The 17955-nt window shown below is 35.8% G+C and overlaps 1 protein-coding gene across 2 annotated transcripts; it reads right to left on the reverse strand.

The window, feature by feature from the left end:
- Window positions 1–130: 130 nt before the first annotated feature.
- adam17a (ADAM metallopeptidase domain 17a) lies at window positions 131–16611 on the reverse strand. 2 transcript variants are annotated; one of them, XM_079854408.1, is made up of 20 exons: window positions 16163–16611; window positions 15625–15757; window positions 14860–14993; window positions 14687–14775; window positions 14396–14567; window positions 11955–12085; window positions 11706–11792; window positions 10711–10824; window positions 9715–9856; window positions 9546–9637; window positions 9306–9458; window positions 9030–9229; window positions 8163–8266; window positions 7878–8012; window positions 6489–6616; window positions 6317–6395; window positions 6124–6212; window positions 4833–4889; window positions 4579–4618; window positions 131–2206 (listed from the first exon to the last, which is right to left on the reverse strand). In XM_079854408.1, the coding sequence occupies exons 1-20, from the start codon at window positions 16275–16277 to the stop codon at window positions 1851–1853; spliced, it is 2550 nt and encodes an 849-aa protein (XP_079710534.1). In that variant the 5' UTR covers window positions 16278–16611; the 3' UTR covers window positions 131–1850. The 2 variants fall into 2 exon arrangements, with proteins under 2 accessions (XP_079710534.1, XP_079710535.1); XM_079854409.1 differs by lacking the exon at window positions 4579–4618.
- Window positions 16612–17955: the final 1344 nt, after the last annotated feature.

The raw sequence follows: 17955 nt of genomic DNA on the forward strand, positions 1-17955 counted from the left end.
ACACACACACACACACACACACACACACAAAAAGCTTCTAGTAGGGACAATGACCACTTTCATTTTATACCTCCTAGCAAAATTCCAATGCATGTTTTTCAGCCTAGGTCAATAAAATAATTAGAAACACTTCAGTGTAGAGGCAGTTTATTCATGTGGGTTCAATACCCTAGAATATGTTGAATAAATGTAACAACCAAGCATCAGAAACACATTTAAGGATAGTAGATTGACATTTCTAGTGAGAGGTTTTAATTATTTCTGATTTTATATACAGGAATATAAGAAACAATACAAAATATATATTTAGTCTATTGACTTATGGCACATGAAAACATTGTTAAAACTCAACTTTAATAGTCATAGTCAGATAATTCACAGTGGGGGCATAATAGTCTATATTAATACTTCTAAAGTATCGATTGATTTTGGTCACGTCTATACATCCATCCGTTTTAGTGGCAAAAAGATGAAATCTATGAAATATGCACATCCCTGGCTCTGTAATCAGTGGTTCACATATTCATACTGGTATATTAAAATGACACAAGATGCTGTAGAGTGTAGAGATCACATATTAAACTGAACAAGCCTTAAAATATATGAAGACATTTTTAACATCATGTGCACTTTCTATCAGTAAGCCAAGAAAACTCATTATAAATAGCATCTCCTCTTACAGTTCCCATAATCATACAACAAGTAATTTATATACATATGGCATAGAACATGCATAACTCGAAATTTGTCAGCAAGTCGACCAGTGCAACATTAAAAGTGTGATGACACGTATAGAGGCCTGCTGCTTGTTTGTAATGAGGTATAAATGAATGAGAATACAAGAATTTGCACAACTGGAACTGTGTTACAAGGCACATATTGACTGTATTAAAGGAATATTTCAAGTTAAATACAAGTTAAGGGGATAGTTCACCCAAAAAGAAAAATTCTGAAAATAATGACAGAATTTGTTTTGGGTGTACTGTCCCTTTAAGACAGCATCTGATTTGTCAATTACCACAATAAGATAATTTTGATTTGTACTTCAGATTATAAAAACAACTAAAAGTACCTAAACAGTTACAGCAGAAGTATATGAGGCAAATTATTAAAGGAATGGTTCACCCTAAAAAGAAAATTCTGTCATTATTTACTCACCTTCATGTTGTTCCAATCCTTTATATAACTTTCTTTCTTCTGTGGAACACAAAAGAAGATATTCTGAAGAATGTTTTACACTGTTTTTGTCCATGCAATGAAAGTTAATGGGGTCCAAAAAATATTAGACTCTCAATGTTTGACTTTCAATGTTTGGACAAAAAAAAATAAAGTGTCCCCCTCCCCCTCCCTCCTTCACAATTTTCTAAATGTTTCCTTTTGTGGTTCCACAGAAGAGAGAAAGCTATTCATGTTTTTTTAACGACATGAGGGTGAGCAAAAGGCTGAATTTTCATTTTCACTTTCACTTTATCCCCTTAAACTTTCATTGTCAACATATATTTTTGCTTGCTTTTAAAAACTGATAGGCTAGTCGCATTTCGCAGCTGTCCAAAGCCGTATTGAATTTATTCCTTTAATTTTTATATTTACCAAACATCAGTCATTTCTCTTGGCAGTTACTGACTTGCTTTTAAGTGACACTATATCTGTATCAACGACAACTGTGCATTAAAAGAATGGTACAAAATTTCTAAAAACCAACTGAAATGAGTCAGCAGTCTACACGTCACACACACTTTTAAGTGCACCAACAAAATGAAGCCTGATTGCACCGTTTATTGCGGCTCTTGTCTCATTCGAGTGATCTTTGACTTGAATACGAGCGTCCTCAGCACTCGGTCTCCTTACTGTCAATGCGCGCCTGTCTCTTCAGCCGTCTCTTGTCCCCGCGGGATGGCATTACCTGTCCGGTGAGGTCCTCGAAGGACCTGGCAGCTGTGCCGCTTGGAGGGAAGCCGTCCTCCTCGTCCAGGTGAGAGGAGTCTCCGCTGGGGTCCTCCTCGATTGTGGCCATTCGCAGCGGATCCACTCTGGGTCCGGCGGAGAGGTTGGCAGGGCCTGGGGCGGCGAGCGTCTCCTGTGCCGATGACGCGCCGGGGCCCGTGGGGCCCATTGAGGGCTGAGGTCGTGCTGCCACTGAAGGCGGATGAGAGACCTTGACAATGCGGAGGGGCGCCGGTTCCAGACTGCTCAGCATCTCTGCGCTCTAAAGAAAGAAGTTTGTGACAGAATCAGTAAGGAAGACTTCCGAACAGCTTATCATGGTATTCACTACATCACTAGGGATGGGCACGAGTACTTGGAAGTGACAGCAATGATCGATTATGAAAGCACTATAACTGTGTATCATAAGTTTCTTTCTTCCAGTCAAAAACATCTAGACCAGTGGTTTGCAACCTTTTTGACTCAAAAGCCCCGCATTGTCCAACACAGTAGTAGACACACCTGCAGTCAATCATTTTATCCATTAAAACTCTTCTTTGATAATCAAAATGACATATTTAAATGCTTTACCATGAATATACAAATTAGTCTCCGCCTCCACTCAATCACACCAGCTTGGACTACCTGATCCACTCGGTCAACTGTAGGAATGCTACACAATGGCAAGTGGAAATATTGGTTTAATTCAGCCATTTATGAGAGGACGAACAAATTATACAGGGTCATCTACACGTCGATGTATCAGAATGGTAAAGTGTTTTAATGTGTCGCTCTCTACAATGTCGGAGACATAACTGTAATTAATATGATTAGCCTTTGGCTTGACTACCTTATTAAACAGTTAATAATGTGTTGCTAATGTTACACAAACCATGTCCCCTTTCGCCATCTTCGAGTGAGACAGCTGCCTTCTAAAAATCAGCATCCTTAGAAACACTTTGAACATCATAGAAAGTCGGTGAAGAAAAGCCCCGTTCCGCACATCGACAGGATTGTTTTTTGTGACGGTAGGAAACGGCGTTTTTGAGACGGTCTTTGGTTGTACACTGCAGTTTTAAGTAGAAAATACTCGAAATGGTGTTGAATGATGAATTTGCACATGGTTTGTCTTAAAGCATATTAAAAACACCACATAGACATACAGTATAAACAACATTAAAAACTTGATTTCTTTAAAGATCCCCCTATATTGGCTACGATATTAGTTTTTAAAACTTTTTTTTATTAACATAAATAATCCGAGGTCTTTAATAAATATTAAACCGAGGTCTTGACTCTTTGTGGTCATAAAAACCCTAGGATGTCCTTAGAAAAAAAAAAGAAAGAAAAGAGCAGGGGTTTAACCCAGCATCCTGGCCAAATTTGCCCCTTGACCTCTGTCCATCATCATGGCCTCCTAATCATCCCAATATACTGACTGGCTTCATTGCTCTGTCTCTTCTCCACCAGTAAGCTGGTGTGTGGTGGGCGTTCTGGCGCAGTATGGCTGCCGTCGCATCATCCAGGTGGATGCTGTACAGTGGTGATGGTTGAGGAGATTCCCCCTTCATATGTAAAGTGCTTTGAGTGCCCAGAAAAGCGCTATATAATGTAACAAATTATTATTATTCAAATTAAACTGGGTGTATTGATATGTTCAATTAATTAATATATTTTGTGATTCAAAAAGATAAAAAAATAACAATAACAATAAATGATTTTAGTTTACATCTTGAATTTTTTTAGCAATTTAATTATGTTTTAATTATTGTTTTTAATATAACTGAATAATTGAGTTGCCCTGGCCCCCTGGTTAAGAACCACTGATCTAGACGCCACAATGAAAAAAACCAAAGGTTTTCGAGAACAAAATGGCATGAAACTAAGTGTTTTGAAGTATTTTTTAACATGACACATCATCTTAAAACAGTGACTGAATTAACACCAAGACACGATGGAAAAACATTCGTATGGTGCTTGTGTACGTAAACCAACTACTGATTAACCAAAACTTGAATTTAAATTTAAATTAGATAAAAAAAAAAAAAAAAAAAAAAAAAATTAGCCATTTTTTTCCATTGTTTAAAAATAAAATAATGTATAATCTATTATTTTTTATTTATATTTTGTTTTTATAATAGCATTTTTACTGAAAATTCACCACAAAAGTGAGCAGAAAATTAAATAAAAATTAAATGTTCTTCAGTTTTTTGTAACATCTAGGATCTAATTTTGGCTAAAATTATTCTTAAAAAAAAGTAAACGGAAGCACAGTTAAAGTATTTTGATTTACTGTATCTGTCCACTAAACGAGTAGACAAACCGATGCCCATCCCTATGCATAACATGAACAGCATGCTACACTTGAGTTAGATGCAGCAAAATATGCGATCCATTCACATCTCCTGAACCAAATCAAATGAAGAGAAGAGTTTCAAAGCCGTGCATTTAAAACGCTCAAGTACTGAACTGCATCCAAAAAACACGTTTGAACCAGAAACCGCCAGCACATCCTCACTGACACTGAGTGCACGAGACATACAGGACAAGCTGAACTGAACTCAGTCGGCCCACCTGACACGTCACAACCAGCGCGCTCTGACTCGTCACACCCGGGAGAGAGGGGGGGGGGGGGGGGGGATGACGCACACTCACCTGAGTTATGAGCTCTACTACACACCTCCACCACCATCTGCTGCGGTTCCACAAGGGTCAGAGCAAACAAGCCACAAGTCATACACTACTAGCCCTGAATAAAGACGCCATGCTAACTGAATGTTAATATGTTACTTTAGGGTCCTGAATGACTTTAATGCATATTAGTGTGCAAGTCTGTTAGTATTCTGATCTCCGCTGCATGAGTAAGGAGTCCATCTTGGGAGTTGTAGTTTTATGACAGAAGGACTTACACAAGGGAACACCATGGTTTTGGAGTTTTCCTCATATTGTTGATCCAGTTTCTTGTCCTATTAGCAAACAAAAAGAGATGATCACTATAATGTCTTATTTAGCCAAAAATGACAATTCTGTCATTTAATCACCATAATGCCTTTACTCCTGTATAACATGGTGACAGCAGGTGACAGCATGTGACAGCAATACAAATGAGGCTGTGGCAAAATACCATCAAATTTCAGACTGTTCCTCACAGTGTTCTTATTGAACTATTACAAATCATTTTTGTTGATTGAAAAAAGCTGAAATAAAATAAAATATAAATATTAGATGAAAAACTGCTTGCAAAATGGCCTTTCTTTATATCTTTAGAATTTATATTAAAAAAAAAAAAAAAATCTGTGCTACCTGACTAGAGAAAAAAGGCCATTTGTCTATCTTCCCTTTTGCCAAATAGTTGGAAAACATCAACACCCATAATACACTGTACATGTTGTCACCCAAGGCCACTCCACCTTGCTTTGGTAGGTAATACTTTTTAGTAAACTTGCAGTCATAATTGTGTCAACTTGTATTGTTCCCGGGTGCAAGAATTCAAAGAGTAAACGTTTAACAGGAGTGAGTCACTTTCAGTTTCCAGTGAAGAATCCAGAGTGTTGAAGGCAGTGGCTAAAGGCGGCAAATAATCGTAAATACGGAGAGAACACAGCGGCGGAAAATCTGAAGAAAAAAAATTAGTGTTTGTAGTCAACATTTCATACCAGATGACCACAAACACAGTGTTTTAGGCTAGACGGAGAGGAAAAAAAAGAAAAAGCCATACTGTCCGTTCTGCCTGAAGCAAAACGCTGTCGCATACAGGTAAGAAAGCTGTTACCATAGTGTTACATATTTACCATAATGCTGTTTAAAGAGTAGACAAAGTATGATACAATGTTTTGATAAACCTACTTGCAATAACCGTTTTGTTAATAAAACTCTGTCTATCTGTCTAATTACTAAAACATAAATTTAAATGAAAACGCTAATTCAAAATATTAATAATAAATACTAAAAGTATCATTTGGCTTTAGGATACTTGGAATATAGAGTACAAGTCCACTTTTATGATATGTTTTTTTTATCCTTTTTGGAGCCAAATTCACATTCACTTATTGCATGGATTGTATATTCTACCACATAAGTTCACAGATGAAAGTGACAGAGGATTAGAACTACACACAGTGAGTAAATGATAACAGAATTTCAGAAAATTCACTCAAAATCAATTCAGAAAAACAGTGAAATTTGTGAAATAAGTCTCACCACACAGTGCACCAGTATGCTTAGGGGAATCCAGAACATGAGAGAGAAGACCACCACTGATCCCACTATGTTGTCAGCCAAGAACTTCCCTGCACATTGACAGAAAAGTGTCACCATTGGCATTAACTAAATATACAGAAAAAGTCCATTTCACTGCATGATTCCTAGCTAAATTCACTCTGCTATCTCTTACCAAATGTGTTGATGTCCAGTTTGTCTATGAAGTCCCATAAACGTTCAATGACATCTTGGACCTGCTTCATGCATTTGCCCTGAAATGAACACCACAACAGCATTTATAGAAAACACTATTTATCAGTCTGATAAATGAACATTGTCAAAAGATAGACAAGCAATGCACTCACGGTCCCGTCACAGAAGCCAACGGTACAGGGTTTGCCCTTGCGCAGGTAAAGAAATGACCCTCCACTAAAAAAGGGAGTGCACTGCCCGTCGCTGCTTCTACAGCACACTTTACACGAGTCCTCGGTCTCTGAAAAACATCACAGCAAATGGACAGACTCAGCACTTTTGCATTCATAATGGAGGCTAAAACAGTGAACACGATTATTAGAATGCGCAAGTTTCAGTGGACATGGACCATTCCAATTAACAGGCCAATATCGGTCAATGTGATAATGACAAATGCCAATATCTGTGCAGGTTCTGTTTATATTTATTTGGAGAAAATGTTGTGTAAAATATAGGGCTGTCAAACGATTAATCGCATCCAAAATAAAAGTTTGTGTTTACATAATATATGTGTGTGTACGGAGTATAATTATTTTCTATATATAAATACACACACATGCATATATGCAAAAATGTGTTATTTATATATAAAATATTTATATATAATATAAATGATATATAATATAAATATATATACACAGTGCATGTGTGTGTATTTATATATAGAAAATAATTATACACCGTACACACACATATATTATGTAAAAACAAACTTTTATTTTGGATGCGATTAATCGTTTGACAGCCCTAGTAAAATAGCCTAAATATTCCTGCAATTTCAGCCTTTTTATACATCTTACATGTTGTCATATAGGGAAGACTGGGTATATAAAAGTCACATGGTTTGCATTTACACTATCAAACGTTTTTCTGATCTTTTGAACTTTCTATTCATAAAAGAAACCTGACAAAATGCATCATGGTTTTTATAAAAATGTTTCCAACTTTGATCATGATAATAAGAAAATATTTCTAAAGCATCAAATCAGCATATTATAATGATTTCTGAAGGATCATGTGACAATGAATTCAGCTTTGCCATCACAGGAATAAATTACATTTTAAAATATATTAACATAGAAAACACTTATTTTAAATTGTAATAATATTTCACAATATTAATGTGTATTTGACAAATAAATCAAAATATTCTTTCAAAACCATGAAAAAATATTACAGATTAATACAATTACTTAGTAATTTATACAAAAATTATTAATTACAATAAAAAAAAATATGATACGCATCTTTTTTCCTGGGCAATAATGGAGTAAATGTTCAAAAGCTTTATTGTAGCCAAGATATTAAGGTCTGTGTCTATATAGAAATTGAAAAATATCAACTGAAGTAAAACAAATTGTGACAACTAGCCTCAGTCTGCCATACATAGAAACAACATTATATTGTCCATCGCTGCTCACTAGGTATCAACACTGGTCATTCAAATAGATATCTGTTGGGCACTAGTGTGAAAACAGAGGAGGGTTTGTTGAGACATTTACCATTGCAGGCGCAGGACTCAAGGTTATGCAGGGCCTCACAGAAAGGCTTGCACTCGCCCTTCCGACATCGACCCTTGTCCACACACTCTGTATCATCAACCAGGTTACCAGGCGTGGGGCACTCACTGCTGTTGCCTGGGATACACAAGGGTTAAAAAGTTAACCAACCAAATATAAGAGGTGTGGTCAGTAGTGGTCTGGATAAACTACACTGACAGTGTGGAGTTGTATGTTATTAGTTATCATATTATTCCGTGTCATTAAAGTTAGTGTGAGCAGGCTGACCTGTGCACCTCGACATGTTCTTGCAGGTGGCAGTGATGGTCTCCTGACAGATCTTATCTGCACTTTCAAACCTGCAGTTCTTGCAGCAGGGGCTGTTCCTGTCACTGAGGGTCACAGAAAAACAACATCAGGCACAAATACTCACAGCAACAATTATATATGTGTGTGTGAGTATTATTCCTACAGAAATCATTATAATATGCTGATTTGGTGCTCAAAAATATTTTTTACTATTATCAGTGCTAAAAACCCTGTGCAGCTTAATATTTTTGTGAAAACACAAGATTTCAGGATTCTGTGTTTATTAGAAAGTTCAAAAGAACAGTGCTTATTTGACATTATAAATGTCTTTTGTCACGTTTGATCAATTTAATGAATCCTTGCTGAATAAAAGTATTAATTGTAGTGTATTCACACATATATATATACATTTTGCTATAAATATATACCAATGTCTATAAATCTTTAGTTTTATAGTGTTTTTATTTGATAATGTCATTTATTGCGCAAAAAAAACAACCCATAAAAGACATTAAGTACAGTTTTTTTCATCAACCTTTTTATTATTATTAAATGAATTTAATATTAATTATTTTTTGTATTTTTTATTTAAATTATTAATATTCTATTTAATTTATGTATTCATATCGTGATACATCTCAGAGCTTGTTTGTCTGGTTCATGGCTTAGATTGAGGCATTTTTTGAAATCCCTATGAAGGCAATAATTGGGGAAAATACTTCAGGAACGAAGACCAAATAGTGAAATAGTGGGCGCCGGTCACTATTGTGATTAGATCTGGGCAAAGTTGATGCTAATAATCTCAAAATGGCTGATATATTGGTCTATCACGTTTAACTTTTTTACCTGCATTGTGCCGGCTTCCTGAACTTGCACTTAGCTGTGCAGCAGGGGTCGTCGTTGAGATGAAGCAGTCCAGGGTCGCAGTCTTCGTCCTCCTCCACACGGGAGTTCCCACACAGCTTACTGCTCCTCTCCTTAAAGCACTGCTGGGCCTTAATCTTTAACGCCCTACTGACTGAGTGCCTGCTACAGTTGGAGAAGCGCTGAGGGAAACAATAGGTGAGTGAGAAAAAGAAACTACATTTCAAAAGAAGTAATTTAGCACAGGATGGATAATACCTTGTTGTTGAAGTGATCTCCGCTGACCGCAATAGGGTACATGACATATTTGCCGCCCTGGTCGTCGCTGGGCGCACAATCAGCTATATTGTCCGGATCATGTTCAGCTCCAAAGTTGTGTCCGAGCTCATGAGTGGTTACAAGATCTGCTTCCTGGATAGAGGATACATCACTGTGCTTCCTGCTAAAAAACATCTAGTATACAAAATCCAAGTGGTATTTAAAGCAGTGTATGCAAACCTTAGTCAGAATTGTTTTCCCATAATTCATGGTGCTTGTCAAGCCAGTGTTCAGGTAACTGGGTTTCTTGACAGAGTATGATGGATAGTAGGCTGTAACACAAAATTAATGTGCAAAGTCAAGCACTGTTGAGTGGAATTCCATTGATCACAGTTGTAGAGATCCTTACGTTTAGGGCAGAGCCCTCCCAATCCCTGTTTGGAAGGGGCCACGTATGCCAGACCCAGAGTGCCATCATCAAAGTCCTGATAGGTGAAGAGATGGGCAAGGCAAACTGCAGAGGCGTTGTCTGCGATGTCATAGCTGAATTGCTGAAGAGAACCCAGAGAAAGATGAGGAAGTGAGAGTCTACAAATCTGTGTTTCAGGGCTCTTATAAAAATAAAATTAAAAAAAGATGAGGGAGCCTCTGGCTCTCAGCTTTAGAAGTCAAAATGTCTCTTTAAAATAAAAATAAAAAATACAGAATTACTTGATAAAGATGGTCATTCAGAAGTTTCTTTACATTTTGATATAAATTTGGTGCATAAATATTCAATATAGTGATTCTGATATAATTGTGCCATGTCTCTTTTTGGAAGAAAAAAAATTATATATATATTTTGGGATCCAACTTTTTTTTGTAATAATATTGCCCTTTGACTATATATTTTTTTAGAAAACCACTAAATTAATTAATTTAATAAATTAAAATTAATTTAAATAACATTTTGAATATCTTTAAATACACATTGTCACATGAACATCCTGTCGGTAAATAGACTGATTTGAGGTTCACAAACAGTAGCGGATCTCGGTTCATTTTGAATCAAACAATAGAAAAATTACTCACAGTTCAGTAAGAGAGTCTATTGTGAATGAATTCACAGAAAGAGTTAGTATGATTCAAATCAAACCATAAGAGTCACTGTTAATGAATCGGACCTCACGCTGACTTCATGTATTTGTGCAGGGATCACTGACACACACCCTAACCAGATGATATCTGACGAATCCTAACTGTCTTCATTTGAAATGTCTTTTTGTTGCATTTGCGATCCTTTTTTCACAGTCTGCAGCCGATAACATCGGACCCGAACTTCACTGACCCCAAAACTGGATTGTTGTTGTGGATTGATCATAACAATTTGACCTGTGTATATTTCCAAGGATTCCATGGCACTTACTTCCAGAAGCTTCTTCACATCCCACACACCGCCAGTTCTATCAGGTGGGCTTCCATCCATATTGTAGTGAATCTCTCCTGGAGCAAGTTTTGTGGGCACCTTATTTATGATTATCTGTTGGCATATTTACATCTTAGATGGCAAGATAACACTAACTCATCAAACTCTGCACATTGAGATAAAGTAATAACAAGCTTATAAAAGGGCAAAGCATTGAGCGCATGAGCTCCACTGTAATGCATGGAATGGATTTCGTCACAATGGGAGAAAATAGATACCAAAAGCCACTTCTGAGAAAGGCCAAGAACTAGCCATGTGACAAAATTTGGAAATTTTGGTGGCCTAATGAAACTAACATTAAGCTCTTTGTATTAAAATTGAGTCAGCTGCTATGATCACTTTGACTTGAGTCACCAGTTCTACCAATGAGAAAATCAGGGATGCATTGGGACAATCCCATAAACCTGTATGACTTTCTTTCTTCTGCGGAACACAAAAGGAGGCGTTTTGAATAATGTTCCGGTTGTTCTTTTCCATGCAGCCTGGAGCTTTCAAGCTTTAGAAAGGATGTAAAGCAGCATAAAGGTATCATAAAAGTGGTTTATACGACTAGCGTGTTGTATTACAAATCGCCTGAAGCCTTTATTTGAGAAACAGACTAAAATGAAGTTGTTATTTACTGATAAATTTGTGAAACAATAAATTGTGCTCAGGAAATGGATCAGTTTGATTTGTGAATGAATCATCCAGAACATATTATCGAACCACTTGTGTGATTCATTCAAGATTTTCATAGAATAACAACTTGAAAACTTGGTATATAATGCACAGGTCATATGGAACATATTTGTTAAAGTGCCTTTGTACCCTTTTTCATGCTTTTCAAAATTCAACTGTTCAATTATCCCTTTAACAAATATGAAGAGAAACTAGGAGTCAAACTCATCAACTGAAGTGATGTAGAAGAGAAAAACTGCTAAAGTTATTAAGGTCACCTGATGAATCTGCACACCGTAACCTATAAATTCATCATTCCAGGATGTGTTCCTATAGATATCATCCACTCTGTCTATCAGCTCAATCTGAAAAACACAAAATGCTCAAATTCAACGTACATTTATCAATAAATCTGATATCATGGAGTTAATCTGAATCGTATCCCCAGTGTATCAAACTGCTCTGTTGTACAGTACAAGAACAATGACATGCCTCCTTTCCAGTTCTATTTTGTGTGCTTTGCTCACCAAGTAGTTGAGGGTGGTGCTCTCCTCTCCACGGCCCATGTGCTTAAAGAAGCGATGATCTGCCACCAACAGCAGCGGGCAGGTGTTCTTCTTGTGGTCGTGTGTGGATCTTCTCTCTCTGTTGTGAGGCGCTGCATTCAAAACAGATAAACCATCTAACCATGGTGCACTATGAGTTTTGTTATTTGTAAATAGTTATGTAAATCCCAGAGCATCAATATCCATAAATGGATCTAACCAGTTTAAAGCTACACAATGGGGACTTCCATGAATATGATAATGGAGGACAAAAAATAAAGAAGTTATTCAACAGAATTATTATGCTTTGTCTCCAGAATATTTTCAATTCTCATGGCAGGAGGTCAATGCTGGGTGACTACATGCTTGAATGGACGGCCTTTGTCAGACTAATGTATAACTCCTACACACTCATGCAGTAACAATCCCCCTGAGCCAACCATGAGCATGTGAATAAACTGAATATCTATCGTCCATTTAGGCATAACGAAATGTGTCTGTCTCAAAATGGCCAAAAACAAAACAAATTGACCTTTAAGACAACATGAAACATTTGATATTTGTTCAGAAGTTAGCAATTTTTTCGATTTTTTAGTTTTTTAAAGTCTCTTGCGCTCACCAAAGCTGCATTAATTTGATTAAAAATTCAGTAATATTATTACAATTTAAAATAGTTTCTATTTTTTTATATATTTTAATATGTAATTTATTCCTGTGAAGTCTAAGCTGAATTTTCAGCATCCTTCAGTCTTCAGTCACATGATCCTTCAGAAATTATTCTAATATGCTGATTTGGTGCTCATGAAACATTTATTATTATTACCAATGTTGAAAACAGCTGTGCTGCTTCATATTTTTGTGGAAACTGACGGAAAAAAAAATCTGGATTCTTTGAGAGATATATATATATATTTATACTACAGGGCCGTTGAATGCTTGAATCTGATTGGTTGACAAACGTTCTAAGGTGTGCATTATTTTCAGGGAAACGCACGGCTAAAGTAGTTCCAGGCAGGTCTTGACCGCATTACAGTTCCATATCACTTCGCGTAGATAACTGTAATAACGGAAAATAGGATACAATTCATAACAAGAAAAAAACATGCAGCCCCATGCGCTTGATCTGGAATTTTCAATGTCTAGCTTCACAATCAATAGAAACATGCAGTTTAATTTTAATAAATAAAGTATATAGTCCTATCTATATTATAATCAATAGAAAATTCAACTGAATATAGGCTAAATAAATGGATAGTCCTGCAGTACGGATTTTTATTGCAGATACTAACAAATAAATAATTATTGATAGGCCTACTTGTTAAAATGGCTTTGTGTTTCATTTATTTGTCTAGGCTACGATCTGTCAATGAAAAAAAAGAAGAATGAACGAATTAATTAAAACGAATTAAATTAATAAATAAATAATAATATTGACGCAAATGCTTTTCTGTCTCATTATTGCAACATCTCTCTCTAATAACTGCATTAATAACTGGGGACACACTTTAAGGCGGTTATGAATGTAATTTGATACGTATGACTGATCATGATAATGCCCAAACACGTGTTCAGCGCGTTCAGTCTGTGTTCAAAGTCGGTGTTTAAAATCTGCTGCGATGAAAACAGTCAGAGAATGTGTCAGCTAGTCGTGTGTCCCCAGCATTAGTCTGCTATCAGCGGCTCAAACCTCTGTTACTAACTCTAAAATGACGTTTTGGAATTAGCAACGGAGGCATTGGACTAGATGCGTAAGAAATTAGTCCTACATACAAGAGCGTTTTAATGACAAAAACTTTACAAACGTCTTGAAATATAATCTGAACAATGTTTCGAGGTGTGGTAACTGTAGTATAAGCGGAATAATTGACTTCAGACCGTTGAATTATTAGAAAAATAATGCACACCCGAGGTGGTAATGCGGTCACGACGCGAAGCGGAGTAATAATTCAACGGCCTGTCGTCAATTATTCCTTACATATATATATATATAATATAAAATTTATAAAAAAATAAAAAATTTTTTTGAATGGTAGTGTAATTCTGTTAAATAACATATTTTCTGAAATTTTCAAAAAACTGAATATTTAGAAGATAATGTGAGTGAGACTTGATTCAAAATGTGGTCCATGAAACTTTTATATTGAGAACAGGCGCGCTCAACTCCCAAATCATTTATGGGTGCGAGTAGTAAAAAAAAAAAAAAGTTTCCATGAAACTTTTCTCACAGTATTTTCAGCCTACCTCTGTCTAGTGTTTTAATGTGTTTAGTTACTGTGTGTGTGTGTGTGTGTGTGTGTGTGTCTTGTTGATGTCATGTCTACTTTATCTCCCTGTGCAGCTACCTTGAGCTTGGGAAAGGCACTTCATAAATAAAAGATATTATTATTATCATCAATATTATTATACATAATGTAAACACACACCCTCCTCCTGTTCCGTTTGTCCTGCTGCCTCTTCTGGCAGGAGACCCTGGGCATCAGCGTTCACATATCCACACACTTTGGGTGAGGACAGTCGACTAATATTCTTAATGTCCTCTGAGCGGTACACCAGCAATCGGCCATCAGGAGGCGACTCTGTAAACCGCCACAAGGGCTAACGAAGAAGACAAGAGATACTGAAACATACTGTAAAAAAAAAAACAGTACTTTGTAAAACTAATTTGAAATGCTTTAAAGTATGAAGAATTTGAGGAGCATGTGTAAACAAATCACCTCTACATTATATTCAGCCTCTTCAGTAAGAATGTGGGCTGAAAACTCGTCCCCGTCTATGTGTGCTTGCACACGTGAGTGCTGCTCTCCTGTTGGGATAGCAAACAATCCTGGATGAAAAACAAGAAAATTCAGTTCTCAGTCGAGGCTAATAACCTCATCGCATGTCTTACCCACTACGTGTCCTTTAAAGTAATTCTGTAACTGAATATCATATTGGTCCTCTTTTCCATTCTCATCTACGAAAACAGCCTTGAAGTTGTCCGTGAAAAGTTGTGTGTTTGTTGTCAAGTACAGATCGAAGTGCCTTTGAAAAAAGATGTAATAAACATGTTTTTAGTGCAGTGAAAATTTAAAATAAGAATCAGCCTCAAAATCATGAATTGAGGCCAGAGGTGGCCAGAGAAAATAACACAAACACTCTCACACGTAATAATAATAATAATATAGATAAGATAACAAGATAATAAATAATAATAATAATATTATATAAATAAATATATATATATATAAATAAACATATATGAATAAAAAATTATTATAAAATATGTTTTTAAAATAAATACAATAAAACAATAAATACACAAATGTAATTATTATTATAATACTAATAATAATAATAATAATATGTCAGGGGTGGTCATAAGAGATTAACACAAGCAATTTTTTAAAAAAAAGATATAGAATAGAATAAAAAAATAATACAAATACATATACATATATATATATATATATATATATATATATATATATATATATGTATATATTGTATTTGTATTATTTATTTTTATTCTATTCTATATCTATTTTTTAAATTGATAAAATAGAAATCAGGGGTGCTTAGAGAATAACTAAATAATTAAACAAACAAACAAACATATCACATGATCTGCCATGTAATAGCAAGAGAGAGGCATGTGTGGATCTGTTAGCTTTACCTCTGGAGAGCTGTGAAGCTGACCAGCCGCTCCACATGTGACTGGGCATCAACATCTCTCTTCCTGAGCGAGTGGAGCTGGAGTCCTGATGCAGGCAGCACATCAAAGTCTGACAGTAACAAGCTGAGCGCATCTGGATGAAATAATGCACATACAGTATATCACCATTCCTGCAGAACACCACTATTTACCAACACACACCTTTTAAATCACATGACCATATTCCTTGGTCAGTACTACAGACTGTAAGTTCATTTATATGATCATACAGTGACCCAAACATAGACTCTACTGCAGGAGATGCATATCAAAATGCCTTTCCATTCAGTCTGCAAATACAGCACCTTCCCTGTTTGAGGAAATGAACTAACATAAGCAGTCATGACTGAGTCAAAACAGGAAAAGGAAGGAAGACTGAACTCACACATCAAAATAACCCATATTTATATATCCCCATTTAAGAAACCAGTATATTTAGCAGTTTGAACTCGTATTTCCTTGTTGAGCCGATTTAAATAGCTTTCTCAAAGTAACTTACCAAACTCTTGTACCTCTTCCTGATTTCTCAATTCTTCTTCAAAAGAAGCTGGTTTCACAGCAGAATGGACAAGAAGTGGAGCTAAAAGCACTAAATAAAATATTAAAGACCCCATACTGGCGATGCAGCATCACTTCTGTCAAAGCACCATGTTTAGATGGTAACGTAAGTTCTCTGCTTTCAACATCTAACTTACTGTCCGTTATTTACCAATATTCACGAGCACCTTCTGTTCGGCTTATTAGACGCGACTATGAAAGAAGGCATCAAATAGTATAACATTTGACAGGATACGATCCGGGTGAATGCCGAATGTCCATAAAAATGAGATAATACACGTCGAACAGCCACAGCTTTCAGCAGGTCTCAGTCCTTCCTGCACATTTGCGCTGCATTCTGCTGCGATATCAATCTGAGGAAGAATTCCACCGACTCTACTTCCGGGCAACGATTGAATTCCCAGGAAGAGGGAACTTTTATTTTGAATTTCTTTTTAAATTCGATTTACTACCGGTATCGTGCTTTTTTTATTTTTATTTTTTTTTATGAAAATGATTTATGACATTTAAATAATTAAATAAATAATAAAGCAAGGCACACCAATAAAACTGATAAAAGTTAAAAAAAAATTAAAAAAAAATTTAATTCATCGTTTTTACCCAGAATCAACATTACGTTAATTAAATATTCAGCTTTTTGTCATCCAACAACATTCCAAATACAGTATGGTATGAAGAAAAAATTCTTAACAATTATAAAACATATATTCAACAAAACTAAAAGTGCAAAGCAGTTGCCTAATTATCAGAGGTGGACGAAATACACAACTTCCTTACTTGAGTGAAAGTAGAGATACTAGGCTACTGGTCAAATATTACTCCGTTACAAGTAAAAGTTGTAAAGACCTATTTTTACTTAAGTAAAAGTACAGAAGTACTCATTTTTAAAAGTACTTAAGTATCAAAAGTAAAAAGTAAATGTCAATGCATTGTTTTATTATTGTTGCATTGTTGTATGTAATACTTAAAGTACTCTGAATCTATGCCTGCCTACCCTCATATCAATATCAAATTTATTTCTAGAACACAGTTCCAGTAGTGGGATTGAATGTGAGACTGAATAAGTGCACTCAATAACATCCACAATGGTTTCGGACACCCAAATGGCAGTTCCCTCAAATATTGCCCTATTTAAAGTTTTTTGGCTTTTAGTATGAATATGTTAGCCTTACTGTTATCTATAAGCTAGTGTGCTCAAAACAATGACAAAATTATCATTTAGAAAACCAAACCCAACGTTGAAAATGAAAATCAGGTTTATGTCAGAATCCAATGTCAGATTGACGTTGATCTCCAACGTTGGACAGACGTTGTATTGTGGTTGAAAATGAAAATCGGGTTGACGTCAGAAACCAACATCAGTCGGGTTCTGACGTCAACCCAACTTTTATTTTCAATCATTATCCTACGTCAATCTGACGTCGGGTTCTGATGTCAATCAGATGCAGGGCTCTGACGTCAACCCGATTTTCATTTCCAACCAAAATCATCCACTGACTGATGTTACTTTCTACTCAAGGACCTTGACAGAATTTTAGTGGAGTAAATTTAGTGGAGTATGATAATTGTCTTTCAAATGTAGTGAAGTTAAAGTAAAAAGTTTCCAGAAAAAATAATACTCAAGTAAAGTACATATACTCAAAAAGTGTACTTAAGTACAGTACTCAAGTAAATGTACTTTGTTACTGTCCACCTCTGCTAATTATATGAAATTATTAAATGAAAAGGTGAAGG

Source organism: Squalius cephalus (genome assembly GCF_949319135.1).
Source record: "Squalius cephalus genome assembly, chromosome: 20".
NCBI classification, from domain to species: Eukaryota; Metazoa; Chordata; class Actinopteri; order Cypriniformes; family Leuciscidae; genus Squalius; species Squalius cephalus.

Excerpts from the sequence above, each read along its gene's own strand:
- adam17a (XM_079854408.1), bottom strand. The coding sequence starts at position 16,277 with ATGGGGTCTTTAATATTTTATTTAGTGCTTTTAGCTCCACTTCTTGTC. Across the intron at positions 12,086-14,395 it reads ACAAACGGAACAGGAGGAGG|CGCCTCACAACAGAGAGAGA; the intron begins GTGTGTGTTTAC and ends TTTTGAATGCAG. Across the intron at positions 9,857-10,710 it reads ATGTGAAGAAGCTTCTGGAA|CAATTCAGCTATGACATCGC; the intron begins GTAAGTGCCATG and ends GGTTCTCTTCAG.